This window comes from Thamnophis sirtalis, unplaced genomic scaffold, assembly GCF_051295495.1.
Source record: "Thamnophis sirtalis isolate CommonGarterSnake01/CBP01778 unplaced genomic scaffold, rThaSir2_p1.2 scaffold_2, whole genome shotgun sequence".
Lineage (NCBI taxonomy): Eukaryota > Metazoa > Chordata > Lepidosauria > Squamata > Natricidae > Thamnophis > Thamnophis sirtalis.
The window spans coordinates 174,147,646-174,161,391 of NW_028261382.1; the positions used below are offsets into that span (position 1 = coordinate 174,147,646).

At 40.5% G+C, this 13,746-nt stretch overlaps 1 protein-coding gene across 1 annotated transcript in view; it reads left to right on the forward strand.

Annotated features, from left to right (window-relative positions):
- Positions 1–13,746, forward strand: part of SLC22A23 (solute carrier family 22 member 23) — a 101,094-nt gene that overhangs the window by 31,522 nt on the left and 55,826 nt on the right. The window contains exon 3 of the mRNA XM_087707526.1: positions 4,333–4,487. Coding sequence (XP_087563652.1) covers positions 4,333–4,487 — 155 coding nt within the window. The remainder of the gene's footprint in view (positions 1–4,332; positions 4,488–13,746) is intronic.

Below are 13,746 nucleotides of genomic sequence, written 5' to 3' on the forward strand. Positions count from 1 at the left end.
ATATATTTTTTCTATATATATTTTTCTATATATATTTTTCAGCCATTACTTGTTTGGGAATGCAGAGAGAGTTTTACATTCATACATGTCTCTGTGCAATTCAAACAGCTTTTATACCATATGCTGCTACGGAATGAAATGCATTCCGGATTTACATTTGCAGGTCCTAATGCCAGGAGTCCTATCTGGGCAAAAATTCGCCAGCATCCGCTTCACATATTTCCATTTGCCTTGATGTCATAGCTTGACACTTCCCCTAATTGATAATTTGGCCAAGCCAAATTTTCAGGGAGCTTGTTTTGATCAAGAATTTAATAGAAAAGGGGGGGGGGGGAAGACGCATCAGTGTAATATTAACTGAATCCAAACAAATGTGCCTTATACTTTGCCTATTTACTCAGAATTATATATTCATCAGCAATCGTCAGAAAATCCTCCAAATAAGATGCTTGTATTTTCTTCAGGTTGTAGAGGATTAATGGTGATTTGAGTTGGGTAAACAATGCCATGACATAGAATTATGATTTAGAGGTTTGATAGGAGCATTTTATGGTTGCTTGGTAACCGGCAGAGACTGTGACTATGTTTTATTAAGCATGCTGGGTACCTGAATCTGGATTAGATATTGGGACTTTTTAGCTGAATAACGGCTGTAATCCACCATCAGGTTAGCATAAATGTCATTCCTTCTGCTTCCTAGCTAGATCTGGCTGATTTGGAAATCAGAGTAGTTTAGGGACTCAATTTTTTTTTATTTCCTTAAAAAAAAAAAACCCAAAACAAATTATTTTCTAAAAATCCTTTTCGAATTGTCTTCCTGTGGGTAGATTAGGGGGTAGTTATGTGGTGAATGGACGTTTAAGAAACTAGAAGGTTAAGTAGGTTTATTCTAAGGTATTTTTTTAAAAAATACTATTAAGTTGGTTCGTGGCACGACAAAACCGCAGTCCACTAAAGCGCGCCCGATTAAAGCGCGTACCTGACGTCATCAGCAGCGCGACAAATACGACCGCGGAGATTTTAAAAAGCGATTTTAAAGCAAGCCAATTCACATAAAGGTAAGGGTTAGGTTTAGGGTTAGGGTTAGGGTTAAGTTAAGGGTTAGGGTTAGGTTTAGGGTTACGTTAAGCGTTAGGGTTAGGTTAAGGGTTAGGTTTAGGGTTACGTTAAGGGTTAGGTTTAGGGTTAGGTTTAGGGTTAGGTTTGGGGGGGTTAGGGTAAGGTTTTCGCGTTAATTTTAAGTTTACCGCTCACAGCGTGATGTTTTCGTCGCGCTGTGATGACGTCAGGTACGCGCTTTTGTCGAGCGCGCTTTAGTCTACCGCGGTTTTGTGGTGGAACCAAGTTGGTTATGTGAAATATACCAACACAATTCACTGGCTGCTTAATGCAATTCCATAGGTTTTGGAAGAACAACACACACAAAAAGTATATCACACAGGCATAGTGTTTTTTTCCTGTTTTTATTTTCACCTTGTTGCAGTACTCACTAGCACATTTTCCTTCTTTTTAATGTTTTCGTTGAATGAGATAAATTCACATTTTAGAAAAACTTAAAAAGTGTAGTGCTATAAATAGTCATCCTAAGAAAAACGATGTATGGGATTTATCTAACCATCTTCAAATATATCTGCGGAAGCAACAGGATATATTGCTTCTCTTCCTTCTCCTATCCATTCCTCCAGCATTCCTCAGATCTTCTCCAAAGGCCCTCTCAAAATTCTGGAGGAAATTTGGTGAGGTTTGCGGTGAGTTGAGGAGGCAAAGGAAGAATTTCTTTTTGATGATAGATTTTATACTGCCAGGAGAAAGCCATCATTGGCTATAAACCCGTCATCTTTTTTTAAAGCCAGGTTTTGATCCAAATATTTATAATCCACCAATTTTCTGCCACTATGTCCAACATTATATTTGTGAGCACCATACAGCTATGGAAATCTTCCTTTTCACCTTCCACATCCCAGTTACTTTTCCGTGGCTTAAAGGCTTTTTTAAAAATAAAATTGAAAGTGAAGCCAGCATGTTCTAAAGCAAAGAACCAACCTCCAATTATCTTTATTGCCAAGAATTCCTTTGGATTCCACATAATCCAGGTAATCCTTATTTAACCACAATTGGGCCCGGTAAATCCATTTCTAAGTAATGCCGTCATTATGCAAATAGCCATATGACTGCACCAGACTTAGGATACCACTTTTGCTGTGGTCATTAAGTAAATTACCCTCAGTCGTTAAGTGAGACATCGTGTGATCATGATTTAAGGTTTTACTGCTGGCTCCTCTACCAACTCTGCTTGTTGGAATAGCAATAGCAATAGCAGTTAGACTTATATACCGCTTCATAGGGCTTTCAGCCCTCTCTAAGCGGTTTACAGAGTCAGCATATCGCCCCCACAGTCTGGGTCCTCATTTCACCCACCTCGGAAGGATGGAAGGCTGAGTCAACCCTGAGTCGGTGAGAATAGCAATAGCAGTTAGACTTATATACCGCTTCATAGGGCTTTCAGTCCTCTCTAAGCGGTTTACAGAGTCAGCATATTGCCCCCAACAATCCGGGTCCTCATTTCACCCACCTCGGAAGGATGGAAGGCTGAGTCAACCTTGAGCCGGTGAGATTAGCAATAGCAATAGCAGTTAGACTTATATACCGCTTCATAGGGCTTTCAGCACTCTCTAAGCGGTTTACAGAGTCAGCATATTGCCCCCAACAACAATCCGGGTCCTCATTTTACCCACCTCGGAAGGATGGAAGGCTGAGTCAACCTTGAGCCGGTGAGATTTGAACAGCCGAACTGCAGAACTGCAGTCAGCTGAAGTAGCCTGCAGTGCTGCATTTAACCACTGCGCCACCTTGGCTCTCTGGAAACTAGTTGTGAACCTTGCAAAGGATGATCACGTGACTGAGGACCACTGCTGTGGTTGTTAAGTGCAAGGACTGTTTGTAAAATTATCTTTTCAGCATCATCATAACTTTAAACAGTCACTGAACAATGCTGTTGCAGAAAATGACAGGCTTTAGACCTCTCAGGATACAGGAAAAGTTTATTTGGCAGCCAGGTTCAGAAAGCGAGCCCATGGCTAGCATTGCAAGTTCTGAACCACCTTAATTATCGAAGCACACGTTCTTATACATCCTCAAAGGCAGCGTAACACAGAAACACTTAACTCATTTCTTAGTGGTTCCCTTGAGGAGAGGAAGCCTTATAAGGAGATGGGGTCTTACTTCTCCTTTTGTTTATGGAGTACATGTCATTAACGGACTTTAATTGAACCTCGTGGTTTGGACTTTTGACATAGGTTTTGACATAGGGACGTTGTCTAGAACATCTTGTGGTTAGGCACCTGCTTCCTGTTCTTTTGCAAGCTCCAACTCTGCCTATGTGGCTTTTTAATATAGAAGTAAAGGGGCCCCGAGAGGCTCTCCATCCTGACCCAGTAGGTTTCACGCTTAATGTCCAAATCTCTTTTTACGTCCTACTTTAATGCAGTTGTTAAAGTAAAGACTGTGTTTCCTAGAAAATAAAAATATCAAAGGATTCATTATCTTAATGAATAAGAGAGCCGAGGGGGCGCAGTGGTTAGGGTGCAGCACTGCAGGCCACTTCAGCTGACTGTGATCTGCAGTTCGGCGGTTCAAATCTCACCGGCTCAAGGTCGACTCAGCCTTCCATCCTTCCGAGGTGGGTGAAATGAGGACCCGGACTGTGGGGGCAAGTTGCTGACTCAATTTGTTAAAAAAAATATTGTAAACCGCTTAGAGAGGGCTGAAAGCCCTATGAAGCGGTATATAAGTCTAATAAATAAATAAATAAATAAGTTTGGTTGAAATTGCTCGAGGCATTGCAGGACATTCATTTTTGTGGACCAGGAAAACCTAGCATTGAAGGGACACATATAAACTTTAAAAATAAATAACTAGCAGCAATAGAATATCAGCCAAAGTTTGACGTGATTTTTAGCCAGGATAAACTTTTTTTTAACGCGGGCATTTTTCAAAAGAGATAGGAGGCAACAAAGCTTCTTCAGACATATTCTCTTTTCATACCACAGTTTATATTCTACATCGAGGAGGCTCCAAAATCAATTTATATAATTGCTGTTGGTTTGGTTTTTTTTTTAAATACACCCAATCTGAATCATAAATCTTCCAGTAAGATATTGTTCCCAAAACATTTTGGGAATGTTTTGACAAGAGAGTGTTTGCGATCATGGATTCCTTGAAATTGGCTGGAGAACATTGTACCCAGCGCAGCGTTCTAATTTGCAAATGGATAATATGGAACCTGTAACGCATGAATGCACATTTCCTATTGTTCCCCTCTTATTTTGACAGGGTGGGTCGTCGTACGGTGCTGCTCTTCTCAGTGTTGCTCATCTTAATATTTGGACTGACAGTGGCCCTCTCAGTGAACGTGACCATGTTCAGCACACTCAGGTTTTTTGAAGGGTTTTGCCTGGCTGGAATAACCCTTTCCTTGTATGCACTACGTGAGTATTGTCTTCAGAACACATCTTGGATATCTTTTTGTAAAAAAAAAAATGTTTATGTTATAAGCCTCATGTCGTCGTATATATGTTATAAGCCTCATGTGTTTTCATATGGTGATGCTATACACTGAATACAGCATTTTTGGCTCCTGAAACCCAGCCCCTTCACAAAAAAATGGACGTGCAGAGGGTTTCGGAGGCTTGCAAAGTGCTCCTGGGGGCTGGGGAGGGCAGAAACGAGCAAAAAACGGGCCGTTTTTGCTTGTTTTCATATGGTTATGCTATACAGAGCCGAGGTGGCACAGTGGTTAAATGCAGCACTGCAGGCTACTTCAGCTGACTGCAGTTCTGCAGTTCGGCTGTTCAAATCTCACCGGCTCAGGGTTGACTCAGCCTTCCATCCTTCCGAGGTGGGTAAAATGAGGACCCGGATTGTTGTTGGGGGCGATATGCTGACTCTGTAAACCGCTTAGAGAGGGCTGAAAGCCCTATGAAGCGGTATATAAGTCTAACTGCTATTGCTATTGCTATTGTTTTTGCCCCCAGGAGCATTCTACAAGCTGGCTAAAGGCTATGCATGCTTTTTTTTTTGGCAAAAAAGGGCCCGTTTTTTGCTTGTTTTGTGAGGGGGGGGCGACCCCAGGAGCAGTTTGCAGTCCTCTTAAATTCTCTGCATGCCCATTCTTCACAAAAAATGAGGTGTGCAGAGGGTTTGGGAGGTCTGTAGAGTGCCAAAATTTTCTTTTTTAAATTTACCTCTTTAAAATCTTGGTGCGTCTTATACTCCGGTGCATCTTATACTCCAAAAATACGGTCTACAAACACCCACCCACAGATTTTATATATATATATATATATATATATATATATATATATATATATATATATATATATATATATATATATATATATATATATATATATATATATATATATATATATATATATATATATATGATAGATAGATAGATATAGATATAGATATAGATATAGATGATATAGATATAGATATAGATATAGATATAGATATAGATGATATAGATATAGATGTATGTATGTATGTATGTATGTATGTATGTATGTATGTATGTATGTATGTATGTATTTAGTGTCACAACCCCTGGTATGCCCTAATACGGGACAAAGTAGACTGCTTCCTTTCTCTGTCTATCGGCTCGTCCAAGAGACCATCACGACAGAAAGCCATTATTTTTACTGTTGCCTTTCTTACATTTGTGTTGCATTTGTGCTGATGAATAAATAAATAAAGGAAGACTAGTATAGATCTATCTCAAGCTATTTAGCTCTCATCAGCTAGCCATACCCTTACTGGGATTCGAACCTGTGCTGTATTACATATTAAGCAGTTGTGTTAACCACTAAGCCACAAGGTTCTATATATATATACACACACACATTTACATATGCATATACATATACATACATACAATTACCCAATTCCTTCTTGTGTTTCTTATATTACTGAGGAACTAGTCAAACTGGCTGGTGCAGCTATGGGGAACCTGTTAGGCAGAACACCAGAATAAGTGATGCAGAATGAAGATAAGAGCAGGGTAGATACTCTCTTGATCCACATTTAATCTAACCAACCAAGTATAGCAAATTAGATGCTCTGTGAAGTATGTGGGTAGGGCATGATTACGCAGACTGCATACGGTGCCTCTTCCATGTCATCATTAAATATAATTACGCATTGAAGCCAAATGCCTTTTTCATTGGCCCCTGCACCAAAACATATTTTGATTGCAAGTAGGCTCAAGGTCAACATTTCACATTAAAATTTCTCCTCCCCTTCCCAGCCTCCTACTCCTGCTTTGGAAAATACTGTGCACCCAGATCTTCAACCAGACTTTGGACAATATGTGCAGAGGTCAAAAAAAAGACCATTTTTCTGATGGTAGTTGTTAATCTGTCCAGAGAAAACACTGTTTGAATACCATCTTTAATTAATCCCATTGAAATCAGTGGAATGTTCGTTAAACCAGTTTATGGTTATGTCCAGCTAACGTATTAAATACAATTTGCTTGGATTTTACAATCTTCAGGGTTTTTTTTTCTCTCTGTCTCTCTCTTATGGGATAAAATTAAAGATCCTTTCAATTATCAGGCTTGGACATATATACTACTACATATATTTATCGGCAATGATAAATTTCTTGGCCACAATCAAATTAGATTCCTATGCTCCTTTTTTTTTCCTGGGCTCCCCAGTCTAGCCAAATATTAATTTAAGTAAGATTGGCTAAGGTCAGTGTTGTGGACCAGCAGGAGCCGTTGGAGCTGCCGATGGACTCCGATAGCGAGGACCCCTATGAGTCTTCTACGGAAGATGTGGAGGACCCTGGGCAGGGTTCAGACTCAGAGCAGGGACCGGAGAGGCTGGTTGGCCCCCAGGAGGCGCCTGAGGCATGGAGCAGTGGGGAAGATCAAAGGGAGTTTGTCCCTGATGCCAGGCAACGAAGGGCGGAGAAACAGAGGCAGCAGTTATGGAGACAGACTCATAAGAGATAATCAAGCCCAGGTGGTTGTGGCTTGGCCCCTCCCAAGAGAGTATATAAGAAGAGACTTTGGGAGGAGTCCTTTTGCAGGACACAACCGTTCGTACTAATCTGGAGAACTCCTTGTCTGGTCTGCCTTGCGTTCCCGTGTCTGTTGGAGTCTGGGTTGCTGCCAACGTCTTGCCAGTGAGTCGTGTCTGGGCTTTCAGCCAACAGGACTATAATTGCTGTGAATAAAGAGTGGCAAACAGCCACACCTGTGTCTGCGTTCATTACCAGATGGAGGTGGGCCAGAACAGTCAGCTAGATGCTTTTCAGAGGAATACAAACAGCATGTCATCCCCACAATGGTGCAAGTTTGTTCTGCAAATCCATTCCCATTTTTTTTCTGAATGTTTTTCCTTTTATTGTTTTCATTATGGTTACTCAGGGAGATCCCAATTAAGTAAGGCTAATAATACAAGTTCATGTGGAGTTAGGATATGGCAATATTCATCAATATTGCTTTTATCTTCATATTGCCATCGCGTAGGGAAAAGGATTTGCCACATAGTGATGCTTTATTTACTTGTTTTACAAGTTTTCTTAAACATCAACTCCTTTTCTTGTCAAAGAGGGAAGGGAAGAGGCTCGCTTCAAGAGAATTCAGTCAGAAAATTTGGTGTATGTGAATCAATTCCATCAGTTACACCTGAAAATTAAGTACAGAATATACTGTGCAGCCTAAAAGGTCATAATAATGGCTTGTATCCAAAATTCTCTAAGCAAAAGAAAAAAAGTGTCTTAGAACTGTTCTGTGGAGTCTGAGAAGAGGTAAAGAGATGAGACAATTGTTGTATGTGTTAGTTGCTATCAAATTCTTATTTTCCAACTGGTAAACCTATTCTCTCCCATTTTCCTCCTTGCAGCTTAAGCCCATGTTTATGTTTATATACATATTTGCTTAAAAGATGAATATAAATCTGCTTTTTACAAGCAGTGTTCTTAAAACTTAACCTCTTTGAAGATTCCTTTTCACAAATGTAAACATCTAGGTCACACCTGCCTCTAAGGCAGCGGTTCTCATGGGTGGCAAGCCACTCCCACAAAGGAGGCCACACCCACAGAGTAGGTTCGAACAATTTTTGAAACCCACCACTGATGTCTCCACCTACAGTTCCCAAGATAGCAATATAGCAATAGCAATAGCAGTAGACTTATATACCGCTTCATAGGCCTTTCAGGCCTCTCTAAGCGGTTTACAGAGAGTCAGCATATTGCCCCCAACAATCTGGGTCCTCATTTTACCCACCTCGGAAGGATGGAAGGCTGGTCAACCCTGAGCCAGTGAGATTTGAACCGCTGAACTGCTGATCTAGCAGTAGCCTGCAGTGCTGCATTTAACCACTGCGCCACCTTGGCTCCAAGATAACTTCCTTTGGTATCTTTGTGAACTGAGCAAAATTCTTATAACATGTCTTGGGAACATAGGAATGGAATGTAGGTCACAAGATACAATACCACATAAAAAGATACAGGCCTGCCATTTATAATGTGACACAAAGGATTGTTAGAGATTGTCTTGAACAATTCGAAGCCCTTAGGATTTGCAGTCCTTGTGTTTGACACAGTGTAATTTCACCTGATCAGAAATAGCTCTTCTAGGAAAGAATATCTTTCTGCTAGCTAAACAACATTGTTGGAACCACTTCAGTACAATAATCTTTTGTTTAAAGATGCATACTCTGCTTTTTCACCAAGGAAGCCCTTGAGGAGACCTTCAAAAGCAGTATTACATCATGTTTAAAGCATTATACCCAATAGAGAAATCTAATGAATTGTACTTGCCAACTTAAAAGAAAGCCGGAAGGGTGTCAGGGGGTAAATGTTTAATCATTAAGAACCATGCAATTAATCTAGATTGCAGAGGCAAAATGCTTTATGCAACCGTATCATCTTCAGAATCCATCATTTAACTCCTCAAAAGCGGGATGCTGTTTATAATTTTAACATGAATACTTCGCCAAGCTAAGTTCCTCAATCAGTAGGAAAGGAAACTGAAATTTTCATGGCCCAGTGGACTACAAATTGATCGACATCTGTGTTGAGTAATGTGCAATCCTTTTGGTGCACTCCTTAATAGAATTCGAAAAATTGTGATTTATGGCGTGAGTTGCAAGGAACAAGAAGGAGAAGATGAAACAACCCCCCCCCCCAAATAAGTTGGATTGATTCAATTACAGTTGTGACGAATATACCCTTGGAAGGCCTGAAGGACCAGGTTAAGAACTGTTTGTATGGTTGAAAATATATCTGGGTATTTATTATTGATATTTACCTGATGGCACATCCGTTAATTCAGTCAGGGCATGAACTGGTTAAAAGCTGACTTTATGAATGTAATTCGCTATCTTTGTTCAGAATTGGAAGTATTTTTCAAGACAAACTAAATATTTCTTTGTAAGGCTTCATGGTATAATATAACAGTGAAGTCACACGAGTGGTGGGTTTCAAAAAATTTTGGAACCTACTCTGTGGGTGTGGCCTCCTTTGTGGGAGTGGCTTGCCAGCCATGTGACCAGGTGGGAGTGGCTTGCTGGCCATGTGTTCTCTCTCTCTCTCTCTCTCTCTCTCTCTCTCTCTCTCTCTCTCTCTCTCCCCTTCCTTTTGTCTCTCTGTCCCTTTTTTTTTCTTTCATCTCTCTCTCACTTTTTCTTTCTTTTTTCTTTCTTTCTTTCTTTCTTCCTTTCTTTCTCTTTCTCGCTCTCTCTGTGTCTGTCTCTGTGTGTGTGTGTGTGTGCGTGTGTGTGTATGTGTGTGTGGCAGTGGTGGATTTCAAAAAATTTTGGAACCTCTTCTGTAGGTGTGGCCTGCTTTCCGGGTCCACCGGTGGAACCTCTTCTAACCGGTTTGGTAGATTTGACGAACCGGTTCTACCGAATAGGTGCGAACTGGTAGGAACCCACTTCTGAGTCACACACTTCTGGAAAGAATGCTTATAGAATGCTTCCCCCCCACCCCTTGGTTTGCTTCCTTTTTAAGAATTAAATAGCAGGAAAACATCTGTCAAACCGAGCTTTCCAACAGGAGTACATGCCTGTCAAAGACTTCACTCTTCTGAAAAAGTGCACATCTCGGTGTAATCTTTCGGAATAGGGGGGGAGTATGTATAAATTAAACTTGAATAACCAACTAGATTCCCTTAGTTATAAGAGATAATCGCTGTTTCCAAAGCACTTTATGGAACCTGAGTTTTTTTTTCTTCCCAAACCAAAGTAAAAATGTACACAACTATGTTTGTTTAAATTCAAATGATATCTCCATGGCTAAATTGAGTAATGCAGGCAGTTCTCATTTAGCAACTGCCTCATTCAGTGACCATTCACAGTTATGACAGTGATTTAAAAAAATAACTTTGCAACCAATCCTCATATTTATGACCTTCGCAAGTCTATAAAGCAAAGAAAAGCTGAAGGGAGATCGTAAGTACAGTTGTGGTTTCACTTAGCAACCACTTTGCTTAATGGCTGAGTTCCCTGTCCCAACTGCAGTAGCCAAACTTCTTGGGCAGGTAGCCCAAGAAGAAAAGTAATATTCCCATAAAACTTTGGAATCTATTAAGTAAAGTCCCTTCCTTCCTTCCTTCCTTCCTTCCTTCCTTCCTTCCTTCCTTCCTTCCTTCCTCCCTCCCTCCCTTCCTTCCTTCCTTCCTTCCTTCCTTTAATGCAGTGTTTCTCAACCTTAGCAACTTGAAGATGTCTGGACTTCAACTCCCAGAATTCCCCAGCCAGCGAATGCTGGCTGGGGAATTTTGGGAGTTGAAGTCCGGACATCTTCAAGTTGCCAAGGTTGAGAAACACTGCTTTAATGTAACCATATAAGAAAGTAATGCTATTAAACAGGTTGAGAAGTACTGATTACTTATTATCTTATTGTCTTATTATTTTTGAGGTGCAGGAAGTGGTGAACATGGTCACCTCATGGCTGCTACTGTGTTGCAATATTTTTGGGGAGGGCTTATTTTTGGGGGAGGGCTTATTTTAGCACATGCACTCAAAAGCCCGATTGGACTTATTATCTGGGGATGTCTTATTTTTTGGGGGGGAAACTGGGCAGCTGCATTTATATTCTGGATTGTTATGCCAACGTTGCTCATTTCCTCTAGGCTTTTTAACAAAAATATATTTGGCTATGGCTATCACAGGCGTGAAATTAATTGTAATTGAAAACGAATCTGTGTCAGAATGTGGTGAAATCGTACAGGCTGGAAGGAATCATTAGGGCATGGAGTCCAACCTTCTGCAGAGATTGAAATGTAAACATTTCTGAAATATGTCCCCTTAAAACAATGTCTCATGAAGGGAATCTGGTTCCACCACAAATGCGCGAATGACAAAAGCGCGCCTGACTAAACCGCGGTGACAAAACTGCGCCGACAAAACCGCGCCGACGAATGAGCGCTGAAGCGTGCCGACAACAGCGCGCCGACAGAAGTGCGCTGTAACCCTAACCCTAAACCAAACCCTAAACCTAACCCTAAACCTAACCCTAAACCTAACCCTAAACCTAACCCTAAACCTTACCTTAACTTAAACCGTGCTTCTGTCGGCGCGCTTTTGTCGGCGCACTGTTGTCGGTGCGCTTTTGACATCGCGGTTTTAGCACCGTGGTTTTGTCGGCACACTTTTGACGTTCGCGCATTTGTCGGGTCACGAGGGAATCTACTACATCCCTGGGGAATTGGGTTCTGTTCAGCTTTTACCTGACTGAATGTGTCAGTGCGGTGATTTAACAATTATGACTTGGCAGTTATTTTCATTCTGTGTACCATATCACCACAGTGCAGAATTCAGCGTCACACACCCCTTTAATTGCATCCTGCCAATCTATAATAATTAAGCTTTCACCTCTGTGGCACAGTGTATTTTCAGATTGTATATATTCTTTTGAGTCTTTTTTTTTTTTAAATCAACTCAAACCACCGTGGGCTCCTTTAAATCCCCATAAGATGTCATTATGGGTAAGAATGCATTTCGCTTAGTGCCTCATTCCAGCTGAAATCCTGTGATCACTTCCTTGGACCTAAGTATCGCTTTATAATTAAACTGATCTTTACAGTCCATATAAGTTTGACGTATGTTCATCCGTAAATCCATTCCATCTCATTTCTGTTTGGATCAGCAATTTTTTTTAAAATAAAAAATCCACGCAACATTGTATTTCTCTATAGAAGTATTCACACTTCCCTAATTGCTAAATGTATTCTTGGTCAAAGTTTATAATTCTATATATTTTATCCCCTGTTTGTATTCTTCACACAGAATTTCCACACTATATAGGAGACATTGACAATCAGATAATAGCTGTGTTCTTTGTTAGTCCAGGAAATGCGAACCATTAGCAATAGCAATAGCAGTAGACTTATATACCGCTTCATAGGCCTTTCAGGCCTCTCTAAGCGGTTTACAGAGTCAGCATATTGCCCCCAACAATCTGGGTCCTCATTTTACCCACCTCGGAAGGATGGAAGGCTGAGTCAACCCTGAGCCAGTGAGATTTGAACCGCTGACCTGCTGATCTAGCAGTAGCCTGCAGTGCTGCATTTAACCACTGCGCCACCTTGGCTCTTAAAAACTTAGACTGAATAAAATATTCAAATATATCTCTGTCTGAATGGACAAATGTAAGATTATTACCCTATTAGTTACTGTGATTGAAATAAAAATACTCATCAGCAATTGAACAGTCAGGAAGGCTGGAGGTAATAACATTTGATTATTTTTAGTGCTGACTTAACTCCTATCTTATACTGGTCACAGCCATTGTATTAGTTTTAAGGATAGTATATGTTCGCTCTCTGAATACTTAATCTTGAATACTGGCTCCCCATAACTCTGTGCTAAGGAAGCTTTGGGTTTTTTTTTCAAACGTTCTTCAAAAATAGCTCTTCTTATTCCTAATCAATTAATAAGCTGCATGGGATTTATTAAATGGGGTCCAGCCCCACTTAGAACGGAGTGCATGGTGTGTTTTAAATCTATGTTTTTTAAATCTATCTTTCTTTTCTTCCTTTCTTTTTGATTTACGTTGTATTGTAAGCCGCCCGGAGTCCTACAGGATTGGGCGGCATAAAAATGTTATTAAACTTTGAAACTTAGACTTGGAGTCCAATAATAACTGGAAGTTCACAGCTGTTCTTCACTGTTCTACATCAATAAATATTTCTTTTCTCTTTCATTGTTTCCAAAGTTCCAAATCTAAGTAGTAATAGTTGCTAGCCAAAAAGATAAATCTCACATGTATGCGAAAATAATTTTCCATTTTTTTGGTGGTTGGTGCTCCTGACAGCTGTAATAGTAGTCTGGTTATTACAGATAAGCCTTCGACTTACAACCACAATTGAGCCAAAATTTCTGTTGCTAAGCAAAATAACTTTTAGGAGAGTTTTGCCCCATTGTACATTTCTTGCCATAATTGTTAAGTGAATCATTACAGTGGTTAAGTTAGTAGTAAAGTTGTTATGAATCTGGTTCCCCATTGACTTTGGCTGTCAGAAGTACACAAAAGCGAATCATATGACCCCGGTAGTTTCAAAAATTATTCGAACCTACTCTGTGGGTGTGGCCTCCTTTGTGGGAGTGGCTTGCTGCCCATGTGACCGGATGGGAGTGGCTTGCCGCCCATGTGACTGGATATGAAGATGCCGATGACATTTGTCAGAACCACCTTAAATTACCTCCCACACAGCACTGGCATGCAGA